This window comes from Oncorhynchus clarkii, unplaced genomic scaffold (genome assembly GCF_045791955.1).
Source record: "Oncorhynchus clarkii lewisi isolate Uvic-CL-2024 unplaced genomic scaffold, UVic_Ocla_1.0 unplaced_contig_3043_pilon_pilon, whole genome shotgun sequence".
In the NCBI taxonomy this organism is placed as follows: Eukaryota; Metazoa; Chordata; class Actinopteri; order Salmoniformes; family Salmonidae; genus Oncorhynchus; species Oncorhynchus clarkii.
This window is the reverse complement of record NW_027257985.1, coordinates 157,384-183,803: the sequence shown is the minus strand read 5'-3', so window position 1 is coordinate 183,803 and position 26,420 is coordinate 157,384. Positions and strand designations below refer to the sequence as shown.

The window sequence follows — 26,420 nt, the reverse complement described above, 5'->3', positions numbered from 1 at the left end:
CACCACACACACACACACACACGCGGAGACACATAAACACACACACGCGGAGACACACTCATGCACAGGCACCAGGCTCCACTTCAGAAGCTGGATGAGAATTGCCAAAGGCCATCAATACCACACACACACACACACACACACACACACACACACACACACACACACACACACACACACATCACAGAGACACAAATACCAACTGCACCTTTCCTGATAAGAATTCAGCATTAATGCTGTGCTTTGTGAAACTCCCTTCAAAAGATTCCAATGCCTGATGTTATTTTCCCCATGAGCAGGGAGCGCCTCATCAGAGGCTCTTAGTGATGCGATGATAGGGGTTTATAACTAGTGTGTGTGTGTTGGGGCTGTCAAACAGCTATACTGCCGTGTTGATCCTCCGCCTGGCTGGTTTTGACCCTCAGGCTGCTGGCCATTGATTTTAAATTGCATCTGAATGAAGCGTAATGAGAGAGACGTTTTCAAATAGATCTTGAGTTCCCACAAGCTGAGTTTATGAAAAGAAGGAATCCCAACAGACTGGTATTAAATTGACCAGAAAATAAACTGCGTTTGGATTTTAAAATAGGAGCACATGGGTCAATATTAGGAACTGTTGGCTTTGGCTTGGATTTCTCCTTATTCTTTAGTTAGTTTCTTCATGTTCACACCCACACCTACCTACCTACCTACCTAACCCTACCCTTACCTACCTACCTACCCCCTACCTACCTACCTACCTACCCTTACCTACCTACCTACCCTTACCTACCTACCTACCTACCCTTATCTACCTATCTACCTATCTACCTACCCTTACCTACCTACCTACTCCCTACCTACCCTTACCTACCTACCTACCTACCCTTATCTACCTACCTACCTACCCTTACCTACCTACCTACCTACCCTTACCTACCTACCTACCTACCCCCTACCTACCCTTACCTACCCCCTACCTACCTACCTACCCCCTACCTACCCCCTACCTACCTACCACCTACCTACCCCCTACCTACCTACCCTTACCTACCTACCCTTACCTACCCCCTACCTACCCTTACCTACCTACCCTTACCTACCCCCTACCTACCCTTACCTACCCTTACCTACCTACCTATCTACCTACCTACCCTTACCTAACTACCTACCTACCTACCATTACCTACCTACCTACCCTTACCTACCCCCTACCTACCCTTACCTACCCCCTACCTACCTACCTACCCTTACCTACCTACCTACCCCCTCCCTACCCTTACCTACCCTCTACCTACCTACCCCCTACCTACCCTTACTTACCTACCTACCTACCTACCCCCTACCTACCCCCTACCTACCCTTACCTACCCACTCCCTACCCTTACCTATCCCCTACCTACCCCCTACCTACCCTTACCTACCTACCTACCCCCTCCCTACCCTTACCTACCCTCTACCTACCTACCCCCTCCCTACCCTTACCTACCCCCTACCTACCTACCCCCTACCTACCCTTACCTATCCACCTACCTACCCTTACCTATCCACCTACCTACCCTTACCTATCCACCTACCTACCCTTACCTACCCTACCCTACCTACCTACCCTTACCTACCTACCTATCAAATCATAGACTTCATTATAATGTAATAAACACAGAAATTACGAGCCTTAGGTCATTTAATATGGTTAAATCCTGAAACTATCATTTCCAAAAACAAAGCGTTTATTCTTTCATTAAGGTACAGAACCGTTGTGTATTTTATCTAACGGGTTTCATCCATCAGTCGAAATATTGCTGTTACATTGCTCAACCTTCAATGTTATGTCATAATTACGTCCAATTCTGGCAAATTAATTACGGTCTTTGTTAGGAAGAAATGGTCCTTCACACAGTTCCCAACGAGCCAGACGGCCCAAACTGCTGCATATACCCTGACTCTGCTTGCACTGAGCGCAAGAGAAGTGACACAATTCCCCTAGTTAATATTGCCTGCTAACATGCGTTTCTTTTAACTAAATAGGCAGTTTTTTTTTATCTACTTGTGTATTGATTTTAAGAAAGTCATTTATGTTTATGGTTCGGTACATTGGTGCAACGATTGTGCTTTTTTCGCGAATGCGTTTTTGTTAAATCGTCCCCCGTTTGGCGAAGTTGAAGTAGGCTGTGATCCGATGATAAATTAACAGGCACCACTTTTATCATATGCAACGCAGGACAAGTTAGTTCACCTAGTAATATCATCAACCATGTGTAGTTAACTAGCTAGCACCTTACCTTGGCTCCTTGCTGCACTGGCTAAAAGGTGTGGTCAGGTGTAACAGGTGTAACAGGTGGTCAGGTGTAACAGGGGTGGTCAGGTGTAACAGGGGTGGTCAGGTGTAACAGGGGTGGTCAGGTGTAACAGGGGTGGTCAGGTGTAACAGGGGTGGTCAGGTGTAACAGGGGTGGTCAGGTGTAACAGGGGTGGTCAGGTGTAACAGGGGTGGTCAGGTGTAACAGGGGTGGTCAGGTGTAACAGGGGTGGTCAGGTGTAGACAGGGGTGGTCAGGTGTAACAGGTGTGTCAGGTGTAACAGGAGGTCAGGTGTAACAGGAGGTCAGGTGTAACAGGAGGTCAGGTGTAACAGGTGGTCAGGTGTAACAGGTGTGACAGGTGTGGACAGGTGTGGACAGGTGTGGACAGGTGTGACAGGTGTGGTCAGGTGTGACAGGTGTGGTCAGGTGTGGTCAGGTGTAACAGGTGTGGTCAGGTGTAACAGGTGTGGTCATGTGTAACAGGTGTGGTCATGTGTAACAGGTGTGGTCAGGTGTAACAGGTGTGGTCAGGTGTGGTCAGGTGTAACAGGTGGTCAGCCTGCCACACAGTCTCCTCGTGGAGCAACATAATCGGCCATAATCGGCGTCCAAAAAGTCCAATTACCAATTTGTTGAATCGGTCATGCCGACCTCTACTTACCCACCCCTACACACCTACCTGCCTACCACCTACCTACCCACCAACTCTACCTACCCACTTAACCACCAACCCTACCTACCCACTTAACCACCAACCCTACCTACCCACCCACCTACCTACCCATCTACCTAGTAGTTATTTCCTCTCTGAGGTCAGTTGCTCATTTATTGGCTGGTTGCTTAGCCACTGACTCCATCTGACTCTCTGTCCAGTTCGTTGCCGAGCCACTGACTCCACCTGACTCTCTGTCCAGTTCGTTGCCGAGCCACTGACTCCATCTGACTCTCTGTCCAGTTCGTTGCCGAGCTTTTCATTCGTTTCGCTGGGTCGTGTTCATTATAGGCAACGAGACACCACCTGAATTTGTCCAATGAGAAATGCTCTTTTTTTTGGTGGTGTCTGTTTTGTGATAATGTTTGGCTATGTTGTGATAATGACTAGGGAACCCTGTTAGTTTCTAATGCACCGGGTCCTCATCAGTGTGTCTCAATACGCTGCTGATTGAAAGACCAGGAGGACAATAGCAGCTCTATTGCTTGGCTGGCGAAGACTCATTTCACCACCGTTATCATGAGGACAATCTGAATAATATATAATTTCTAAGGAGGGCTTCAGTTTTCTATGATGGGTTCTTTCCATGTGGCTGTATTTGATGTTTTATAAGCTGCTGTTTTCGTTATCTTTTAAATGAAAGGCAGGAAGAGAGAGACTGCACTGAAGTAGACTAGACTCTACAGGAAGAGAGAGACTGCACTGAATTAGACTAGACTCTACAGGAAGAGAGAGACGGCACTGAAGTAGACTAGACTCTACAGGAAGAGAGAGACTACACTGAAGTAGACTAGACTCTACAGGAAGAGAGAGACTGCACTGACTTAGACCCAGACTCTACAGGAAGTGAGAGACTGCACTGAATTAGACTAGACTCTACAGGAAGAGAGAGACTGCACTGAATTAGACTAGACTCTACAGGAAGTGAGAGACTGCACTGAATTAGACGACTAGACTCTACAGGAAGAGAGAGACTGCACTGAATTAGACTAGACTCTACAGGAAGAGAGAGACTGCACTGAATTAGACTAGACTCTACAGGAAGAGAGAGACTGCACTGAATTAGACACTACTGTCTGTTGTCTCTGTCAGTTTACAACGACTGTTGTCAATATGATCCAGTTTTAGACTAGACTCTACTGTCTGCTATGTTGTCAATATGATCCAGTTTTAGACTAGACTCTACTGTCTGCTATGTTGTCAATATGATCCAGTTTTAGACTAGACTCTACTGTCTGCTATGTTGTCAATATGATCCAGTTTTAGACTAGACTCTACTGTCTGCTATGTTGTCAATATGATCCAGTTTTAGACTAGACTCTACTGTCTGCTATGTTGTCAATATGATCCAGTTTTAGACTAGACTCTGTCTGTTATGTTGTCTCTACCCTCAGTTTACCACGACTGTTGTCAATATGATCCAGTTTTATAAACACACATGGCAAATTAGTTCAACTACATTTTGTAGAGCTGGCAATCAAATTGAATTGAACTGGGTTGAATCATTGACTTTGAATTGAACTGGGTTGAATATCATTGACTTTGAATTGAACTGGGTTGAATCATTGACTTTGAATTGAACTGGGTTGAATCATTGACTTTGAATTGAACTGGGTTGAATCATTTACTTTGAATTGAACTGGGTTGAATCATTGACTTTGAATTGAACTGGGTTGAATCATTGACTTTGAATTGAACTGGGTTGAATCATTGACTTTGAATTGAACTGGGTTGAATCATTGACTTTGAATTGAACTGGGTTGAATCATTGACTTTGAGTTGAACTGGGTTGAATCATTGACTGAGTTGAACTGGGTTGAATCATTGACTTTGAGTTGAACTGGGTTGAATCATTGACTGAGTTGAACTGGGTTGAATCAATGACTATGAATTGAATTGAACTGATTATTTTCTCTCCCTCCTCCTCAGATTGAAGAAGGCCCTGATTGGTTTTGAGCACATGTTTGAGGAGGTTCCCATCGTGATCAAGAACTCCCACCTGATCAACGTTCTGATGTGGGAACTGGAGGAGAAGTGTACTGTGGCCGACAAACACGAACTGCTCAACCTCTCCAGCAGGTATGTGACTTGGTGCTGTCTACCCTTAGAAGGTAGGGGCTAGGGGTTGATGTGGGGGCTGTCTACCCTAGTGCCCTAGGGGCTATGGGTTGATGTGGGGGCTGTCTACCCTAGTGCCCTAGAAGGTAGGGGCTATGGGTTGATGTGGGGGCTGTCTACCCTAGTGCCCTAGAAGGTACAGGCTAGGGGTTGATGTGGGAGCTGTCTACTCTAGTGCCCTAGAAGGTAGGGGCTAGGGGTTGATGTGGGAGCTGTCTATCCTAGTGCCCTAGAAGTTAGGGGCTAGGGGTTGATGTGGGAGCTGTCTACCCTAGTGCCCTAGAAGGTAGGGGCTAGGGGTTGATGTGGGATCTGTCTACCCTAGTGCCCTAGAAAGTAGGGGCTAGGGGTTGATGTGGGATCTGTCTACCCTAGTGCTCTAGAAGGTAGGGGCTAGGGGTTGATGTGGGATCTGTCTACCCTAGTGCCTTAGAAGGTAGGGGCTAGGGGTTGATGTGGGTGCTGTCTACCCTAGTGCCCTAGAAGGTAGGGGTTGATGTGGGTGCTGTCTACCCTAGTGCCCTAGAAGGTAGGGGTTGATGTGGGAGCTGTCTACCCTAGTGCCATAGAAGGTAGGGGCTAGGGGTTGATGTGGGATCTGTCTGCCCTAGTGCCCTAGAAGGTAGGGGCTCGGGGTTGATGTGGGATCTGTCTACCCTAGTGCCCTAGAAGGTAGGGGCTAGGGGTTGATGTGGGTGCTGTCTACCCTAGTGCCCTAGAAGGTAGGGGCTAGGGGTTGATGTGGGAGCTGTCTACCCTAGTGCCCTACAAGGTAGGGGCTAGGGGTTGATGTGGGGGCTGTCTACCCTAGTGCCCTACAAGGTAGGGGCTAGGGGTTGATGTGGGAGCTGTCTACCCTAGTGCCCTAGAAGGTAGGGGCTAGGGGTTGATGTGGGAGCTGTCTACCCTAGTGCCCTACAAGGTAGGGGCTAGGGGTTGATGTGGGGGCTGTCTACCCTAGTGCCCTACAAGGTAGGGGCTAGGGGTTGATGTGGGAGCTGTCTACCCTAGGTAGGTCGGGGGGGGGGGGGCTAATCCTTACCTCGTTATGTGGGGGGCGGACTGATCCGTACCTCGTGGGGGGGGGGCTGATCCTTACCTCGTTATGGGGGGGCTGGTCACGGGGTGGTGCTGTGCTCCGGCTGTCTCATTGTGTCTGTTATCTAACCAACCAGGTCCGTCTTACTCCACATCTGAATCCCAAATGGACCCCTCCTCTACACTCGATTTAATGAAAGAGCTCTCTCTCTCTCTCTCCACTCCAATGTTTTCATTCATTTATCTGCAGAGATTCACCAAAAAGCCTCCCCGGTATGAAAAACAAGGGAGCCAACTTAAAGTGTCTCTCACCGATGCCAATCGGTAGGCTACCGACCAGTCACTCACCTTTTAACGTCACTGTCTGGCAAGTCCTGGTGGACTTCATATGGAAAAAAATACAAAACAAGATCTTTAGTTACTTGTCCCGCTGTGATACCACGGACATATACTGTAAATACGTTGTCTGATTTATGATCGACAAGGACATGACATCGGCTTTATTCAGTCAGTTTGACACCTTTTAATGAACGAGGCAAGCTTGCTGTTCGTCTATTAAAGCACAGTAAATCGCCATCGAACCAACACGTCATGGCTGCATGTGTAAATGGATCTGGACTGATCCTTACCTCGTTATGTGGGGGGGGGGGGGCTAATCCTTACCTCGTTATGTGGGGGGAGGGGCTAATCCTTACCTCGTTATGTGGGGGGAGGGGCTAATCCTTACCTCGTTATGTGGGGACATAACGAGGTAAGGATTAGCCCCAACCCCCCACATAACGAGGTAAGGATTAACCCCCCACATAACGAGGTAAGGATTAGCCCCCCCCAACCCCCCACATAACGAGGTAACGATTAGCCCCCCCCCAAGCTGTTCGTCTATTAAAGCACAGTAAATAGCCATCGAACCAACACGTCATGGCTGCATGTGAAACACGGAAAGGAAAACAATATCCTAAATGGATCTGGACTAATCCTTACCCCGTTATGTGGGGGGAGGGGCTAATCCTTACCTCGTTATGTGGGGGGAGGGGCTAATCCTTACCTCGTTATGTGGGGGGAGGGGCTAATCCTTACCTCGTTATGTGGGGGGATAATCCTTACCTCTTTTTATTTTTTTATTTTACCTTTATTTAGCCAGGCAAGTCAGTTAAGAACAAATTCTTATTTTCAATGACGGCCTGGGAACAGTGGGTTAACTGCCTGTTCAGGGGCAGAACGACAGATTTGTACCTTGTCAGCTCGGGGGTTTTGAACTCGCAACCTTCCGGTTACTAGTCCAACGCTCTAACCACTAGGCTACCCTGCCGCCCCTGAACAGGCAGTGGGGGGGGGGCTAATCCTTACCTCGTTATGTGGGCGGGGGGCTAATCCTTACCTCGTTATGTGGGGGGGGGGGGGGGGCTAATCCTTACCTCGTTATGTGGGGGGGGGCTAATCCTTACCTCGTTATGTGGGGGGAGGGCTAATCCTTACCTCGTTATGTGGGGGGAGGGCTAATCCTTACCTCGTTATGTGGGGGGGGGGCTAATCCTTACCTCGTTATGTGGGGAGAGGGGCTAATCCTTACCTCGTTATGTGGGGGGGGATAATCCTTACCTCGTTATGTGGGGGGAGGGCTAATCCTTACCTCGTTATGTGAGGGACATAACGAGGTAAGGATTAGCCCCCCCCAACCCCCCACATAACGAGGTAAGGATTAGCCCCCCCCAAGCTGTTCGTCTATTAAAGCACAGTAAATAGCCATCGAACCAACACGTCATAGCTGCATGTGAAACACGGAAAGGAAAACAATATCCTAAATGGATCTGGACTAATCCTTACCTCGTTATGTGGGGGGGGGGGCTAATCCTTACCTCGTTATGTGGGGGGGGGGCTAATCCTTACCTCCTGGGGGGGGGGGGGGGCTAATCCTTACCTCCTGGGGGGGGGGGGGGGGCTAATCCTTACCTCCTTATGTGGGGTGTTGGGGGGGGGGGCTAATCCTTACCTCCTTATGTTGGGGGGGGGCCTAATCCTTACCTCGTTATGTGGGGGGAGTGCTAATCCTTACCTCGTTATGTGGGGGACATAACGAGGTAAGGATTAGCCCCACATAACGAGGTAAGGATTACCCCAACCCCCCACATAACGAGGTAACGATTAGCCCCCCCCAAGCTGTTTGTCTATTAAAGCACAGTAAATAGCCATCGAACCAACACGTCATGGCTGCATGTGAAACACGGAAAGGAAAACAATATCCTAAATGGATCTGGACTAATCCTTACCTCGTTATTTGGGGTGGGGGGCTAATCCTTACCTCGTTATGTGGGGGGAGGGGCTAATCCTTACCTCGTTATGTGGGGGGGGCTAATCCTTACCTCGTTATGTGGGGGGGCTAATCCTTACCTCCTTAAGTGGGGGGGCCTAATCCTTACCTCGTTATGTGGGGGGGCTAATCCTTACCTCGTTATGTGGGGGGGATAGTCCTTACCTCGTTATGTGGGGGGGGGGGGGGGGCTAATCCTTACCTCCTTATGTGGGGGGTTGGGGGGGGCTAATCCTTACCTCATGTGGGGGGTTTGGGGGGACTAATCATTACCTCGTTATGTGGGGGGGGCTAATCCTTACCTCATGTGGGGGGTTGGGGGGGGCTAATCCTTACCTCATGTGGGGGGTTGGGGGGGACTAATCCTTACCTCCTTGTGGGGGGGGGGGGGGGGGCTAATCCTTACCTCGTTATGTTGGGGGGGGGGCTAATCCTTACCTCCTTATGTGGGGGGTTGGGGGGCTAATCCTTACCTTTTTATGTGGGGGGTTGAGGGGGGGCTAATCCTTACCTCCTTATGTGGGGGGTTGAGGGGGGGCTAATCCTTACCTTGTTATGTGGGGGGTTGGGGGGGGCTAATCCTTACCTCCTTATGTGGGGGGTTGGGGGGGGGGGGCTAATCCTTACCTCCTTATGTGGGGGGTTGGGGGGGGGCGCTAATCCTTACCTCCTTATGTGGGGAGGACGGACTAATCCTTACCTCGTTGTGGGGGGGGGGCTAATCCTTACCTCGTTATGTGAGGGGGGGGCTAATCCTTACCTCGTTATGTGGGGGGGGGCTAATCCTTACCTCATTATGGGGGGGGCCTAATCCTTACCTCGTTATGTGTGGAGGACGGACTAATCCTTACCTCGTTGGGGGGGGGGGGGGGCTTATCCTTACCTCCTTATGTGGGGGGTTGGGGGGGGCTAATCCTTACCTCCTTATGTGGGGTGTTGGGGGGGGGGCTAATCCTTACCTCCTTATGTTGGGGGGGGGCTAATCCTTACCTCGTTATGTGGGGAGGACGGACTAATCGTTACCTCGTTGTGTGTGTGTGTGTGGGGGGGTGCTAATCCTTACCTCATGTGGGGGGGGCGGGGGGGGGCTAATCCTTACCTCGTTATGTGGGGGCTAATCCTTACCTCGTTATGTGGGGGGGGGGGGGGGGGGGGGGGCTAATCCTTACCTCATTATGGGGGGGGGCTAATCCTTACCTCGTTATGTGTGGAGGATTGACTAATCCTTACCTCGTTGGGGGGGGGGCTAATCCTTACCTCGTTATGTGGGGGGGACGGACTAATCCTTACCTCGTTATGTGGGGGGGCTAATCCTTACCTCGTTATGTGGGGGGGGGGCTAATCCTTACCTCGTTATGTGGGGGGGGGGGGGGGGGGGGCTAATCCTTACCTCGTTATGTGGGGGGGGGGGCTAATCCTTACCTCGTTATGTGGGGGGGGGCTAATCCTTACCTCGTTATGTGGGGGGGGGGGCTAATCCTTACCTCGTTATGTGGGGGGGGCTAATCCTTACCTCATTATGTGGGGGGGGGGGCTAATCCTTACCTCGTTATGTGGGGGGGGGGGGGCTAATCCTTACCTCGTTATGTGGGGGGGGGGGGGGGGTAATCCACTCAGAGACGATGAAGCATCATGCTCTCTCCCTACGTGTGAAGAAATCTGACTTCAACCACAGAGCCCACACACCCAGGTTCTGAGAGGCAGGACAGACAGCAGGAACACGCCCAGGTTCTGAGAGGCAGGACAGACAGCAGGAACACGCCCAGGTTCTGAGAGGCAGGACAGACAGCAGACACACGCACAGGTTCTGAGAGGCAGGACAGACAGCAGACACACCCAGGTTCTGAGAGGCAGGACAGACAGCAGGAACACGCCCAGGTTCTGAGAGGCAGGACAGACAGCAGGAACACGCCCAGGTTCTGAGAGGCAGGACAGACAGCAGACACACGCACAGGTTCTGAGAGGCAGGACAGACAGCAGACACACCCAGGTTCTGAGAGGCAGGACAGACAGCAGGAACACGCCCAGGTTCTGAGAGGCAGGACAGACAGCAGACACACGCACAGGTTCTGAGAGGCAGGACAGACAGCAGGAACACGCCCAGGTTCTGAGAGGCAGGACAGACAGCAGGAACACGCCCAGGTTCTGAGAGGCAGGACAGACAGCAGGAACACGCCCAGGTTCTGAGAGGCAGGACAGACAGCAGGCTGACAAACCAGATGTGTTTCCCTGTTGTGGCTCATTTTGTGACTGACAGCTGCCTGTCCTGTCGCTAGATGGCTAGAAGATGCACATCGTTCATACTAACGAGGCAGACCTTTATTCTGACGAGCCAATTGGAAAGTAGCCTGGTTGATTTAAGTGGAAAATGTAGCCGGCTGAAAATGTATTTTTAGCCGACACCTGGCACTAATGGATAACACTGGTACTACCCCCTACGCACTACCCCCTACGCGCTACCCCCTACGCGCTACCCCCTACGCGCTACCCCCTACGCACTTTGTAGATAAACTACCAACCATGTCTGTCTTAGTCCACTTACTGAACACCAAATGGACTGCTTTCCTACCTCCTCCTCCTAGGCACTGTGTTATAAAAGCCATTTCCCCTCACTACTCCCTCTCTCTCTGTGTTATAAAAGCCATTTCCCCTCACTACTCCCTCTCTGTGTTATAAAAGCCATTTCCCCTCATTACTCCCCCTCTGTGTTATAAAAGCCATTTCCCCTCACTACTCCCTCTCTGTGTTTATAAAAGCCATTTCCCCTCATTACTCCCTCTCTGTGTTATAAAAGCCATTTCCCCTCACTACTCCCTCTCTCTCTGTGTTATAAAAGCCATTTCCCCTCACTACTCTCTCCCTCTCTGTGTTATAAAAGCCATTTCCCCTCACTACTCCCTCTCTGTGTTATAAAAAGCCATTTCCCCTCACTACTCCCTCCCTCTCTGTGTTATAAAAGCCATTTCCCCTCACTACTCCCTCTCTGTGTTATAAAAGCCATTTCCCCTCACTACTCCCTCTCTCTGTGTTATAAAAGCCATTTCCCCTCACTACTCCCTCCCTCTCTGTGTTATAAAAAGCCATTTCCCCTCACTACTCCCTCTCTCTCTGTGTTATAAAAGCCATTTCCCCTCACTACTCCCTCCCTCTCTGTGTTATAAAAGCCATTTCCCCTCACTACTCCCTCCCTCTCTGTGTTATAAAAAGCCATTTCCCCTCACTACTCCCTCCCTCTCTGTGTTATAAAAGCCATTTCCCCTCATTACTCCCTCTCTGTGTTATAAAAGCCATTTCCCCTCACTACTCCCTCCCTCTCTGTGTTATAAAAGCCATTTCCCCTCACTACTCCCTCTCTCTCTGTGTTATAAAAAGCCATTTCCCCTCACTACTCCCTCTCTCTGTGTTATAAAAAGCAATTTCCCCTCACTACTCCCTCCCTCTCTGTGTTATAAAAAGCCATTTCCCCTCACTACTCCCTCTGTGACTGTGATAATGGAGATTCCTCTGAGGCGCTTTGATCCATTTAGAGCAGTTTGTATCCCAAATGGCACCCTTTTCCCTATATAGAGCACTACTTTTGACCAGAGAGCCCTATATAGATGGCACCCTATACCCTATATAGCACACTACTTTTGAGCAGAGAGACCTATATAGGGAATAGGGAGCCATTTTGAATGAATCCTAGGTATTCACTTCATTATTGATTACCAACGGATTAACAGTGGTCCCTCATTAAACATGCAGAAGACTGAGTGAGTTATGAACGGCTGGTCTTCCTGACACATACAATTCTCTGGCAACAGCTCTGGTGGACATTCCTTGCAGTCAGCAAACCAACTGCACATGTTCCCTCAACTTGAGACATCCGTGTGTCGTTGTGTGACAAAACTGCGCATTTTTAACATTTTAGAGTGGCCCCAGCACAAGGTGCACCTGTGTAATGATCATGCTGTTTAATCACTTTCTTGATATGCCACACCTGTCAGGTGAATTGATTATCTTGGCACAGGAGAAATGCTCACTACCAGGGATCTAAACAAATTTGAGAGATGTTTTTTCGTCAGGCCTAGACGGAAGACAGACTTCCCTCTAGATTCAGATTAAAGATAATGACCGATTAGGAGTGGCTATAGAGTCAGTTACCATCTTCACTAGTTTCCCTTCTAAGTTGTCAGTGCGATTGAGATTAATTCACATTTCAACAGGACAATAACCTAAGACACGAGGCCAAAGCTACACTGGAGTTGCTTACCAACAAGACAGTGACTATTCCTGAGATGCCGAGTTACAGTTTAGATTTAAATCTACTTGAACAACTATGGCAATGATCAACAACCAATTTGACAGAGCTTGAATCATTAAAATAAAAAAAAGATAATGTTGTTTTGCACACTCCAGGTGTGGGAAGCTCTTAGAGACATCCACAGAAAAACCCTCAGCTGTAATCACTGCCTAGAGTGCTTTTTACAAAGGGGGGGGGTGTGTGTGTGTGTGTGTGTGTGTGTGTGTGTGTGTGTGTGTGTGTGTGTGTGTGAGAATACTTATAGAAATTAAATATTTCATTTTCAAAAAAAATTCGAAAAACATGTTTTCACTTTGTCATTATGGGGGTATTGTGTGAAGTTGGGCGACATTCTGTTTTAAATAAACGGAATCCATTTTGAATTCAGGCTGTAGCACAACAGCATGTAGAATAGGTGAAGGAGTATGAATAGTTCTGAACTCACTCTCTCTGTCCTCCCCCGTGGGGCCCTGTTGCGGATTCTAGCCATGAAATGTCTGGCCAAAATGGGTTTTCTGAAGTTGTCAGATTGCCTCGTGCGTTGCTTGGTCCTTCTGTCCGTGTGGACAGAGATGCTTCACATCTTAACAGGTAATAGATTTGATGTCGTTTCCACTGTGTCGTTTTCACATCGGCCACATTTGTAATCGTCATATTCTGAGAACAGTGTTTTGTTCCTTCTAAAAACCAGGTGTCACTAACAGTCATCGTGACATGTCCTTGCCATTATTTATACCATATTATATCTCATTCCTGTTGGCAGGTCGGCCTATTAGAAGAGAGGATCTCTTGTGTTGTTTTAGTCCATAGTGTTGTGGTATTAGTCTATAGTGTTGTGGTATTAGTCCATAGTGTTGTGGTATTAGTCCACAGTGTTGTGGTATTAGTCCATAGTGTTGTGGTATTAGTCCATAGTGTTGTGGTATTAGTCCATAGTGTTGTGGTATTAGTCCATAGTGTTGTGGTGTTAGTCCATAGTGTTGTGGTGTTAGTCCACAGTGTTGTGGTGTTAGTCCACAGTGTTGTGGTGTTAGTCCACAGTGTTGTGGTATTAGTCCACAGTGTTGTGGTGTTAGTCCATAGTGTTGTGGTGTTAGTCCATAGTGTTGTGGTATTAGTCCATAGTGTTGTGGTATTAGTCCATAGTGTTGTGGTATTAGTCCATAGTGTTGTGGTATTAGTCCATAGTGTTGTGGTATTAGTCCATAGTGTTGTGGTATTAGTCCATAGTGTTGTGGTATTAGTCCATAGTGTTGTGGTATTAGTCCATAGTGTTGTGATATTAGTCCATAGTGTTGTGGTATTAGTCCATAGTGTTGTGGTATTAGTCCATAGTGTTGTGGTATTAGTCCATAGTGTTGTGGTATTAGTCTATAGTGTTGTGGTATTAGTCTATAGTGTTGTGGTATTAGTCCATAGTGTTGTGGTATTAGTCTATAGTGTTGTGGTATTAGTCCATAGTGTTGTGGTATTAGTCCATAGTGTTGTGGTGTTAGTCCATAGTGTGGTATTAGTCCATAGTGTTGTGGTGTTAGTCCATAGTGTTGTGGTATTAGTCCATAGTGTGGTATTAGTCCATAGTGTTGTGGTATTAGTCCATAGTGTTTATCCCTTCCATTCAGAAGCACTAAAACATCATGTTTTTCTCCAGGCCCTCTCTGAAAGGGTTTCTACCAGGCCCTCTCTGAAAGGGTTTTCAGCAGGTCCTCTCCTGTGCCCCAGCCCTCTCTGAAAGGGTTTCAGCAGGTCCTCTCCTGTGCCCCAGCCCTCTCTGAAAGGGTTGTGAACATGGAGCAGGGGCGTGAGAGGGAAGGTTAATTGAGTGCAGGTTATAAGAGAGATGTGAATATAATATTTTTTTTAATCCAAAACACTCTGTTCTGAGGTGAAGGAGATCAGTGTAGAGAGACATCTGTAGAGATATTCTTCCATTCATTCACAACGTGGACTGACTCGGTGCACAACTGAGCAAGAGGACAAGTGCATTAGAGTATCTAGTTTGAGAAACAGACGCCTCACAAGTCCTCAACTGGCAGCTTCATTAAATAGTACCCGCAAAACACCAGTCTCAACGTCAACAGTGAAGAGGCGACTCCGGGATGCTGACCTTCTAGGCAGAGTTCCTCTGTCCAGTCTCAACGTCAACAGTGAAGAGGCGACTCAGGGGGTGCTGACCTTCTAGGCAGAGTTCCTCTGTCCAGTCTCAACGTCAACAGTGAAGAGGCGACTCAGGGGGTGCTGACCTTCTAGGCAGAGTTCCTCTGTCCAGTCTCAACGTCAACAGTGAAGAGGCGACTCCGGGGGTGCTGACCTTCTAGGCAGAGTTCCTCTGTCCAGTCTCAACGTCAACAGTGAAGAGGCGACTCAGGGGGTGCTGACCTTCTAGGCAGAGTTCCTCTGTCCAGTCTCAACGTCAACAGTGAAGAGGCGACTCCGGGGGTGCTGACCTTCTAGGCAGAGTTCCTCTGTCCAGTCTCAACGTCAACAGTGAAGAGGTGACTCCGGGGGTGCTGACCTTCTAGGCAGAGTTTCAAAGAAAAAGCCTTATCTCAGACTGGCCAATAAAAAGAAAAGATTAAGATGGTCATAAGAACACACACACTGGACAGAGCAACTCTGCCTAGAAAGCCAGCATCCCGGAGTCGCCTCTTCACTGTTGACGTTGAGACTGGTGTTTTGCAGGTACTATTTAATGAAGCTGCCAGTTGAGGACTTGTGAGGCATCTGTTTCACAAACTAGATACTAATGTACTTGTCTTCTTGCTCAGTTGGGCGCCGGGGCCTCCCACTCCTCTTTCTATTCTGGTTAGAGCCAGTTTGTGCTGTTCTGTGAAGGGAGTCGTACACAGCGTTGTACGAGATTTTCAGTTTCTTAGCAATTTCTTGCATGGAATAGCCTTCATTTCTCAGAAAAATAATAGACTGACGAGTTTCAGAAGAAAGGTCTTTGATTCTAGCCATTTTGAGCCTGTAATCGAACCCACAAATGCTGATGCTCCAGATACTCAACTAGTCTAAAGAAGGCCAGTTTTATTGCTTCTTTAATCAGAACAGTTTGCAATTATTTTAGCACATCTGAAAAGGGGTTTTCTAATGACCAATTAGCCTTTTAAAATTATAAACTTGGATTATCTAATGCAACGTGCCATTGGAACACAGGAGGGATGGTTGCTGATAAAGGGCCTCTGTACGCCTATCTAGATATTCCATAAAAATCAGCCGTTTCCAGCTACAATAGTCATTTACAACATTAACAATATCTACACTGTATTTCTGATCAATTTAATGGTATTTTAATGGACAAAATATTAGCTTTTCTTTCAAAAACGAGGACACGTCTAAGTGACCCCAAACTTATGAACGGGGGTGTGTGTGTGTGTACCATACATGAGGAGATCCTCCGTTCACCTCCTCTTCGTCTCTCAAAGACACAGCGGTTGGAACCAAAAATCTTAAATTTGGACTCATCAGACCAAAGGACAGATTTCTACCGGTCTAATGTCCATTGCTCCTGTATCTTGGCCCAAGCGAGTCTCTTCTTATTATTGGTGTCCTTTAGTAGTGGTTTCTTTGCAGCAATTCGACCATGAAAGACCGATTCACGAGTCTCCTCTGAACAGTTGATGTTGAGATGTGTCTGTTACTGGAACTTTGTGAAGCATTTATTTGGGCTGAAATCTGAAGTGCAGTAAACTCTAATGAATTTATCCTCTGCAGCAGAGGGAACTCTGGGTCTTCCTGTCTCTGTGGCGGTCCTCATGAGAGCCAGTTTCATCATAGCGCTTGATAGTTTATGCGACTGTAACTTGGAAGAAACTTTCTTTAAATTCTCCGTATTGACTGACCTTCATGTCTTTTAAAGTAATGGACTGTCGTATCTCTTTGCTTATTTGAGCTTTTCTTGCCATAATATGGACTTGGTCTGTTACCAAACAGGGCTATCTTCTGTATATCCCCCCCCCCCCCCCCCACACACACACAACTGATTGGCTCAAACTCATTAAGACGGAAGGAAATGGCACAAATTTAACTTTTAACAAGGCACACCTGTTAATTGAAATGCATTCCAGGTGACTCATCTCATGAAGCTGGTTGAGAGAATGCCAAGAGTGTGCAAAGCTGTCATCAAGCAATCTCCTTATTCTTTCAACCAATCATCAGTCCACTTGTCAGTGCAGTACATGTTGAGTACCCTTCTTTTATAAGCATGCTGAAAGACTTTTGTTAATTTGTTTACAGAGAAATAGCATTGTATTTGGTCGAAACACGTTTTTTTTTCTCTCCACCCAAACAGTTTTCTAAGAGCTGGCAACAAGCTGAAAGGTTTTGCCGTTAGAGCCATTTTTAAAGGCCCCTTTACCGCTCTTGGGGAGCGGAATGACTTTGTCGTCAGGCCTAGACGGAAGACAGACTCCCCTCTAGATTCAGATTAAAGATAATGACCGATTAGGAGTGGCTATAGAGTCAGTTACCATCTTCACTAGCTTTCCTTCTAAGTTGTCAATGCCAGGAAGGTTGTTCATTATTGATTGATTGTTCCACATCTCCCTCGCTAACTTTATAAAATTCCAATGCTTTTCCTTTTCATTAGTAGTTGTTTTATGCATGAGCACAATTGCTCACTGGCATTTTTCCCCCTCCTAAACTTTCCCACTTTGGCAATGAAATAATCACAAACCTAATTGGCAACATCAAATGGTTCTGTGATGAATAAGCCATCTGATTCGCTGAAAGACGGAGTAGAATCGGTCTTTTCTACCCATAATTCCATTTAAAGTACGTTTTATATTGTTGATCTTCATCATACAGTTTCTTCTTCTTCTTCTTCTTTTGTTGATGAGTCGAGCCGTATCATTTCTCACTTCGCAGGAAGTCGGCCAGTCAGATGTACAGCCAGACTTATTAGCCACTTCCTTTTGTTGATGAGTCGAGCCGTATCATTTCTCACTTCGCAGGAAGTCGGCCAGTCAGATGTACAGCCAGACTTATTAGCCACTTCCTTTTGTTGATGAGTCGAGCCGTATCATTTCTCACTTCGCAGGAAGTCGGCCAGTCAGATGTACAGCCAGACTTATTAGCCACTTCCTTTTGTTGATGAGTCGAGCCGTATCATTTCTCACTTCGCAGGAAGTCGGCCAGTCAGATGTACAGCCAGACTTATTAGCCACTTCCTTTTGTTGATGAGTCGAGCCGTATCATTTCTCACTTCGGCAGGAAGTCAGCCAGTCAGATGTACAGCCAGACTTATTAGCCACTTCCTTTTGTTGATGAGTCGAGCCGTATCATTTCTCACTTCGCAGGAAGTCGGCCAGTCAGATGTACAGACAGACTTATTAGCCACTTCCTTTTGTTGATGAGTCGTATCATTTCTCACTTCGCAGGAAGTCGGCCAGTCAGATGTACAGCCAGCCACTTCCTTTTGTTGATGAGTCGAGCCGTATCATTTCTCACTTCGCAGGAAGTCGGCCAGTCAGATGTACAGACAGACTTATTAGCCACTTCCTTTTGTTGATGAGTCGAGTCGTATCATTTCTCACTTCGCAGGAAGTCGGCCAGTCAGATGTACAGCCAGACTTATTAGCCACTTCCTTTTGTTGATGAGTCGAGCCGTATCATTTCTTACTTTGCAGGAAGTCGGCCAGTCAGATGTACAGACAGACTTATTAGCCACTTCCTGTTGTCCCATCTCTTTCAACCAATGCAGTTTCTTCATTTCCTCATCGATCCATGGAGCCTTAAACAGTTCTGACAGTCAGTTTCCTCATCGATCCACGGAGCCTTTAACATTTCTGACAGTCAGTTTCCTCATCGATCCACGGAGCCTTAACAGTTCTGACAGTCAGTTTCCTCATCGATCCACGGAGCCTTTAACAGTCCTGACAGTCAGTTTCTTCATTTCCTCATCGATCCATGGAGCCTTTAACAGTTCTGACAGTCAGTTTCCTCATCGATCCACGGAGCCTTTAACAGTTCTAACAGTCAGTTTCCTCATTTCCTCATCGATCCATGGAGCCTTTAACAGTTCTGACAGTCAGTTTCTTCATTTCCTCATCGATCCATGGAGCCTTAACAGTTCTGACAGTCAGTTTCTTAATTTCCTCATCGATCCATGGAGCCTTTAACAGTTCTGACAGTCAGTTTCCTCATCGATCCACGGAGCCTTTAACAGTTCTGACAGTCAGTTTCTTCATCGATCCACGGAGCCTTTAACAGTTCTGACAGTCAGTTTCCTCATCGATCCACGGAGCCTTTAACAGTTCTAACAGTCAGTTTCCTCATCGATCCACAGAGCCTTAACAGTTCTAACAGTCAGTTTCCTCATCGATCCACGGAGCCTTTAACAGTTCTAACAGTCAGTTTCCTCATCGATCCACGGAGCCTTTAACAGTTCTAACAGTCAGTTTCCTCATTTCCTCATCGATCCACGGAGCCTTTAACAGTTCTAACAGTCAGTTTCCTCATTTCCTCATCGATCCATGGAGCCTTTAACAGTTCTGACAGTCAGTTTCTTCATTTCCTCATCGATCCATGGAGCCTTAACAGTTCTGACAGTCAGTTTCTTCATTTCCTCATCGATCCATGGAGCCTTTAACAGTTCTGACAGTCAGTTTCCTCATCGATCCACGGAGCCTTTAACAGTTCTGACAGTCAGTTTCTTCATCGATCCACGGAGCCTTTAACAGTTCTGACAGTCAGTTTCCTCATCGATCCACGGAGCCTTTAACAGTTCTAACAGTCAGTTTCCTCATCGATCCACAGAGCCTTAACAGTTCTAACAGTCAGTTTCCTCATCGATCCACGGAGCCTTTAACAGTTCTAACAGTCAGTTTCCTCATCGATCCACGGAGCCTTTAACAGTTCTAACAGTCAGTTTCCTCATTTCCTCATCGATCCACGGAGCCTTTAACAGTTCTAACAGTCAGTTTCTTCATTTCCTCATCGATCCATGGAGCCTTTAACAGTTCTGACAGTCAGTTTCCTCATCGATCCATGGAGCCTTAACAGTTCTGACAGTCAGTTTCATAACCGGTGCTTGTTTATCAATAATTGAAAAAAGCTATTTTAATATTTTCAATAAGAGTAGCGTCTGGATGCTCCTTATTAATCACATCAACAAATATGTTTAACATCATCCACATAAGAGTCACAGTTAAATGTTTTGTATGATCTCTTATGTACTATTTTAGGCCCAGCTGTTGGAGCTTTGTCCTTCCTGTATATAGCCACTGTACTGTGATCACTGTATCCAATGGGTAAACAACGTTCTACAGTATTAGTAGCAATGTGATCGATACACGTGGATGATCTTGTTCCTGTAGTGTTTGTAAACACCCTGGTAGGTTGATTAATAACCTGAACCAGATTACAGGCACTGGTTACAGTAAGAAGCTTCCTCTTGAGTGGACAGCTTGATGAAAACCAGTCAATATTCAAGGTCCCCTGAGAAAGTAGACCTCTCTGTTTACATCACATACACTATGAAGCATTTCACACATATTATTTAGATACTGACTGTTGGCACTTGGTGTCCTATAGCAACACCCCACAATAAAAGGCTTTAGATGTGCCAAGTGAACCTGCAACCACAACACTTCAACAACACTTGACATAAGATCTTCTCTAAGCATTACAGGGACGTGGCTCTGAGTATATACAGCAACACCTCCCCCATAAGCATTTCTGTCTCTTCTGTAGATGTTATATCCTTGTATTGCTACTGCTGTATCATCAAAGGAATTATCAAAGTGATTCTCAGAAAAGGCTAATTCTATAAATGTTATCGGATGTTAGCAAGTTATTGATTTCCTGGCCCTTATTTCTAAGGCTATTATATATATTAATATGGGCCGTGTTCAGCCCTTTCCTGGGCAGCTTCTCGTAGACAGACATAATATGGGCCGTTTTCAGCCCTTTCCTGGGCAGCTTCTCGTAGACAGACATAATATGGGCAGTTTTCAGCCCTTTCCTGGGCAGCTTCTCATAGCAGACATAATATGGGCAGTTTTCAGCCCTTTCCTGGGCAGCTTCTCATAGCAGACCTAATATGGGCCGTTTTCAGCCCTTTCCTGGGCAGCTTCTCATAGACAGACATTAATATGGAGAAGAACAAAGAAAGCAAGAAGAATAGAAATATACATTCAGCAGTCAGTTGGTGTGTGTTGTGCTGCGGGGTTGAATCTACGAACCCATAGGCTCTCCCATCCCTTCCAGACTTTTAGGAGGGGGGGGGGACAATGAGCCTGTCATAGTGGATGTAAGCAATGTCTCTGGCAGCTTTCATGGCCGGGATAAGTTATTTCCTCTTCTGTCGCCCAGCTTCAGGATTTACAGACTGGGGGGTATTTACAGACGGGGTCAGGGAGAGGTTGAACATGTCAGTGAAGGCACTTCCCGGCGGGTCAGCGTTATGCCTTGAGTACCCGTCCTGGTAATCCGTCTGGTCCCGCGGCCTTGGCTGTGTGAGACAGAGAGAGAGAGGAAACACCAGAGCTATGGACGGCTGAGTGAACCTGTCCCCCTTGGACTACAGTCTGTTCCTAGCATCTAGTGTGTAGTTCATCTCCCCTCAGTAACCACCTGGAGACTGTCATCTAATGTGTAGTTCATCTCCCCTCAGTAACCACCTGGAGACTGTCATCTAATGTGTAGTTCATCTCCCCTCAGTAACCACCTGGAGACTGTCATCTAATGTGTAGTTCATCTCCCCTCGGTAACCACCTGGAGAATGTCATCTAATGTGTAATTCATCTCCCCTCAGTAACCATCTGGAGAAGTCTCTGCAGCTCCTGATGGACAGAGTGGATGATATGAGTCAGGACATTGTCAAGTACAACACCTACAGCCGTAACCTCAGCAAGCAACAGCAGCAGAAACACCAGGTAACACACACACAGAGACACAGAGACACACACACCCACAGAGACATACACACCCACCCACAGAGAGAGAGACACACACACACACACACCCACAGAGAGAGACACACACACACATTCTATTATCATGATGGGAAAATGTAATCAACACACTGTAGTTGATAATGAGATAATCTACTTCCTGGACAGTGATTGTGTTAGAGGGGCGTTATAGAATTAGGTTTAGGCCCTGTCCACAGGGAGTCCTCTCCTCCAGAGAGGAAGGGAGGGGGAGGGAGAGAGAGACCATTGGGTTTTCATCTAAAGTAGTGCACTATTTAAGAGAGCGGGTAGTATTTGGGACTTGTCCTGACTGTCCTGCAGGGAAGCTGCTAACCAGATCCACAATACCAGGGAGACAGAGGCTTGGTACTATATAATATTGATGTATCCACTATACCAGAGAGACAGAGGCTTGGTACTATATAATATTGATGTATCCACTATACCAGGGAGACAGAGGCCTGGTACTATATAATATTGATGTATCCACTATACCAGGGAGACAGAGGCCTGGTACTATATAATATTGATGTATCCACTATACCAGGGAGACAGAGGCTTGGTACTATATAATATTGATGTATCCACTATACCAGAGAGACAGAGGCCTGGTACTATATAATATTGATGTATCCACTATACCAGGGAGACAGAGGCTTGGTACTCTGAGTCATTTCTCGTGTCGGCCTCGGAGTCATTTCTCGTGTCGGCCTCGGAGTCATTTCTCGCATCGGCCTCGGAGTCATTTCTCGTATCGGCCTCGGAGTCGTTTCTCGTGTCAGCCTCGGAGTCGTTTCTCGTGTCGGCCTCGGAGTCATTTCTCGTGTCGGCCTCCGGAGTCGTTTCTCGTGTCGGCCTCCGGAGTCGTTTCTCGTGTCGGCCTCCGGAGTCGTTTCTCGTGTCGGCCTCCGGAGTCGTTTCTCGTGTCGGGCTCCGGAGTCGTTTCTCGTGTCGGCCTCCGGAGTCGTTTCTCGTGTCGGCCTCCGGAGTCGTTTCTCGTGTCGGCCTCCGGAGTCGTTTCTCGCGTCGGCCTCCGGAGTCGTTTCTCGCGTCGGCCTCCGGAGTCGTTTCTCGTGTCGGCCTCCGGAGTCGTTTCTCGCGTCGGCCTCCGGAGTCGTTTCTCGTGTCGGCCTCCGGAGTCGTTTCTCGTGTCGGCCTCCGGAGTCGTTTCTCGTGTCGGCCTCCGGAGTCGTTTCTCGCGTCGGCCTCCGGAGTCGTTTCTCGTGTCGGCCTCCGGAGTCGTTTCTCGTGTCGGCCTCCGGAGTCGTTTCTCGTGTCGGCCTCCGGAGTCGTTTCTCGTGTCGGCCTCCGGAGTCGTTTCTCGTGTCGGCCTCCGGAGTCGTTTCTCGTGTCGGCCTCCGGAGTCGTTTCTCGTGACGGCCTCCGGAGTCGTTTCTCGTGTCGGCCTCCGGAGTCGTTTCTCGTGTCGGCCTCCGGAGTCGTTTCTCGTGTCGGCCTCCGGAGTCGTTTCTCGTGTCGGCCTCCGGAGTCGTTTCTCGTGTCGGCCTCCGGAGTCGTTTCTCGTGTCGGCCTCCGGAGTCATTTCTCGTGTCGGCCTCCGGAGTCATTTCTCGTATCGGCCTCGGAGTCATTTCTCGTATCAGCCTAGTTATACAAGAATATTGTGATGTTGGTTTCTGGCAGGCTTGACAGGCTTTGTATGTGTATCCAGGTACCGGTAGTTTCCTACCATCTACGCCCCACCACCAACCTGTCCTCTGCTCTGCCTCCCCAAATTAAAAAGGCCTTTAGGTTCTGACACGCTGATTTACACTGTCATTTACCAACACACATCACTCCCTGTCTGTCATGTCTGTCGGATTTTATAGCTGTTCTCGCTCTCTCTCTCCCCTCCCCTCCCTCCTCTCTCTCTCTCCCCTCTCTCCTCTCTCTCTCTCCCCTCTCTCCTCTCCTCTCTCCCTCACTCCCCTCCTCTCTCTCCTCTCCTTCTCTCCTCTCCTTCTCTCCTCTCTCTCTCCTCTCCCTCTCTCCTCCTCTCCCCTCGCTCCTCTCCCCCTCTCCCCTCTCCCCTCGCTCCTCTCCCCCTCTCCCCTCTCCCCTCGCTCCTCTCCCCCTCGCTCCTCTCCCCCTCTCCCCTCTCCCCTCGCTCCTCTCCCCCTCTCCCCTCTCCCCCTCGCTCCTCTCCCCCTCCCCTCTCCCCCTCGCTCCTCTCCCCCTCTCCCCTCTCCCCTCACTCCCCTCCTCTCTCTCTCCCCTCTCCCTCTCTCCTCCTCTCCCCCCTCCCCTCGCTCCTCTCCCCCTCGCTCCTCTCTCCCCCTCCCCTCTCCCCCTCGCTCCTCTCCCCCTCTCCCCTCACTCCCCTCCTCTCTCTCTCCCCTCTCCCTCTCTCCTCCTCTCCCCCCTCCCCTCGCTCCTCTCCCCCTCGCTCCTCTCCCCCTCTCCCCTCTCCCCTCACTCCCCTCCTCTCTCTCTCCCCTCTCCCTCTCTCCTCCTCTCCCCTCTCCCCTCTCCTCCTCTCCCCCTCTCCCCTCTCCCCTCTCCTCCTCTCCCCCTCTCCCCTCTCCCCTCACTCCCCTCCTCTCTCTCTCCCCTCTCCCTCTCTCCCCCCTCCCCTCGCTCCTCTCCCCCTCGCTCCTCTCCCCCTCTCCCCTCTCCCCTCACTCCCCTCCTCTCTCTCTCTCCTCTCCTTCTCTCCCCCTCTCCCCTCTCCCCTCTCTCCTCCTCTCCCCCTCTCCCCTCTCCCCTCGCTCCTCTCCCCTCCCCTCTCTCTCTCTCTGCAGTATATTCAGCGACGCCAGCAGGAGAATGCTCAGAGACAGACCAGAGGAGAGACTCCTCTACCAGAGGAAGATGTCTCCAAGATGTTCAAACCACCACAGCCCCCTCCTCGCATGGACACTCTCCTCATCGCAGGTACCCCCGCACCCTCCCTCCTAGCAGCTATCTGTTCTCTTCTCTCCCTGGTAGCTACCTATCTGTTCTCTTCTCTCCCTGGTAGCTACCTATCTGTTCTCTTCTCTCCCTGGTAGGTAGCTACCTATCTGTTCTCTTCTCTCCCTGGTAGGTAGCTACCTATCTGTTCTCTTCTCTCCCTGGTAGGTAGCTACCTATCTGTTCTCTTCTCTCCCTGGTAGGTAGCTACCTATCTGTTCTCTTCTCTCCCTGGTAGGTAGCTACCTATCTGTTCTCTTCTCTCCCTGGTAGGTAGCTACCTATCTGTTCTGTTCTCTCCCTGGTAGGTAGCTACCTATCTGTTCTGTTCTCTCCCTGGTAGGTAGCTACCTATCTGTTCTGTTCTCTCCCTGGTAGCTAGCTACCTATCTGTTCTGTTCTCTCCCTGGTAGCTAGCTACCTATCTGTTCTGTTCTCTCCCTGGTAGCTAGCTACCTATCTGTTCTGTTCTCTCCCTGGTAGCTAGCTACCTATCTGTTCTGTTCTCTCCCTGGTAGCTAGCTACCTATCTGTTCTGTTCTCTCCCTGGTAGCTAGCTACCTATCTGTTCTGTTCTCTCCCTGGTAGCTAGCTACCTATCTGTTCTGTTCTCTCCCTGGTAGCTAGCTACCTATCTGTTCTGTTCTCTCTCTGGTAGCTAGCTACCTATCTGTTCTGTTCTCTCTCTGGTATCTACCCACCCATCAGTTCTGTTCTCTCTCTGGTAGCTAGCTAACCATCTGTTCTGTTGTCATCTCTCCATGATGTCACAATCTACTGCATTGTAGATTTCCTCTGACATCCCTGCCTGTCTGCTGTCTCTTTGATGGTTGTCTTCATCCCAAAATAGCACCCTATTCCCTATATAGTGCACTTCTTGTGACCAGGGTCCATAGGGACACACCCATAGGGCTCTGGTTGGAACTAGTGCACCACATTAGGGGATAGCATGACATTTTGGGCACGGATGGTGTCTCCCTTCTTGACAACATGCAACTGATTGACCTCCAGCATTGCTAATGTGTTTCCTGCTGTTTATTCAGACTCCTGTGTTTGTCTGTGTGTTTCTGCCAAAACAGGACAGATTAACAATTACTGCCAGAATGTGAAGGAGTTCACCTCCCAGAACCTCGGCAAACTCTTCATGGCCGAGGCTCTTCAGGGACACAACAGCTAAAGGAGAAGACGTGAGGAGGAACTGAAACACACAGGAGAGAACCCCCCTTTCACCCAATCAGAATGATCCATACAGGCCTGTGTTCTAAATGGTACCCTCTTCCCTTCACATAGTGCACTACTGGTCAATACTAGTACACTATATAGGGAATAGGGTGTAATTTTGGGATGCATCCTATGATTGGAGGATTGATGTGATGCTGTTAGATTTGTTAAGAAATTAAAATAACGATGTGACCAACATTATTATTCATTATTAAGAGAACATGTTCCACGTTCTCCAAAAAGATGAGTTATTTGAATATTATTGTAACTTTTAATAAACATCTTTGCGTCTCCTCACATTGCTTTGCCTCTCTGTGCTCTTTCTATGTCTATTCACATAGATTAAACCTCCTCCTGCACCGAAACACACTTTCTATGTCTATTCACATAGATTAAACCTCCTCCTGCACCGAAACACACTTTCTATGTCTATTCACATAGATTAAACCTCCTCCTGCACCGAAACACACTTTCTATGTCTATTCACATAGATTAAACCTCCTCCTGCACCGAAACACACTTTCTATGTCTATTCACATAGATTAAACCTCCTCCTGCACCGAAACACACTTTCTATGTCTATTCACATAGATTAAACCTCCTCCTGCACCGAAACACACTTTCTATGTCTATTCACATAGATTAAACCT

General features: G+C 48.2%; 1 protein-coding gene across 1 annotated transcript in view; it reads left to right on the top strand.

The window, feature by feature from the left end:
* Window positions 1–26,069, top strand: part of LOC139394400 (eukaryotic translation initiation factor 3 subunit H-like) — a 92,280-nt gene extending 66,211 nt beyond the window's left edge. The window contains exons 4-7 of the mRNA XM_071142456.1: window positions 4,923–5,072; window positions 21,498–21,618; window positions 24,399–24,531; window positions 25,629–26,069. Coding sequence (XP_070998557.1) covers window positions 4,923–5,072; window positions 21,498–21,618; window positions 24,399–24,531; window positions 25,629–25,726 — 502 coding nt within the window. The 3' untranslated portion in view covers window positions 25,727–26,069. The remainder of the gene's footprint in view (window positions 1–4,922; window positions 5,073–21,497; window positions 21,619–24,398; window positions 24,532–25,628) is intronic.
* The last annotated feature ends 351 nt before the right edge of the window (window positions 26,070–26,420 follow it).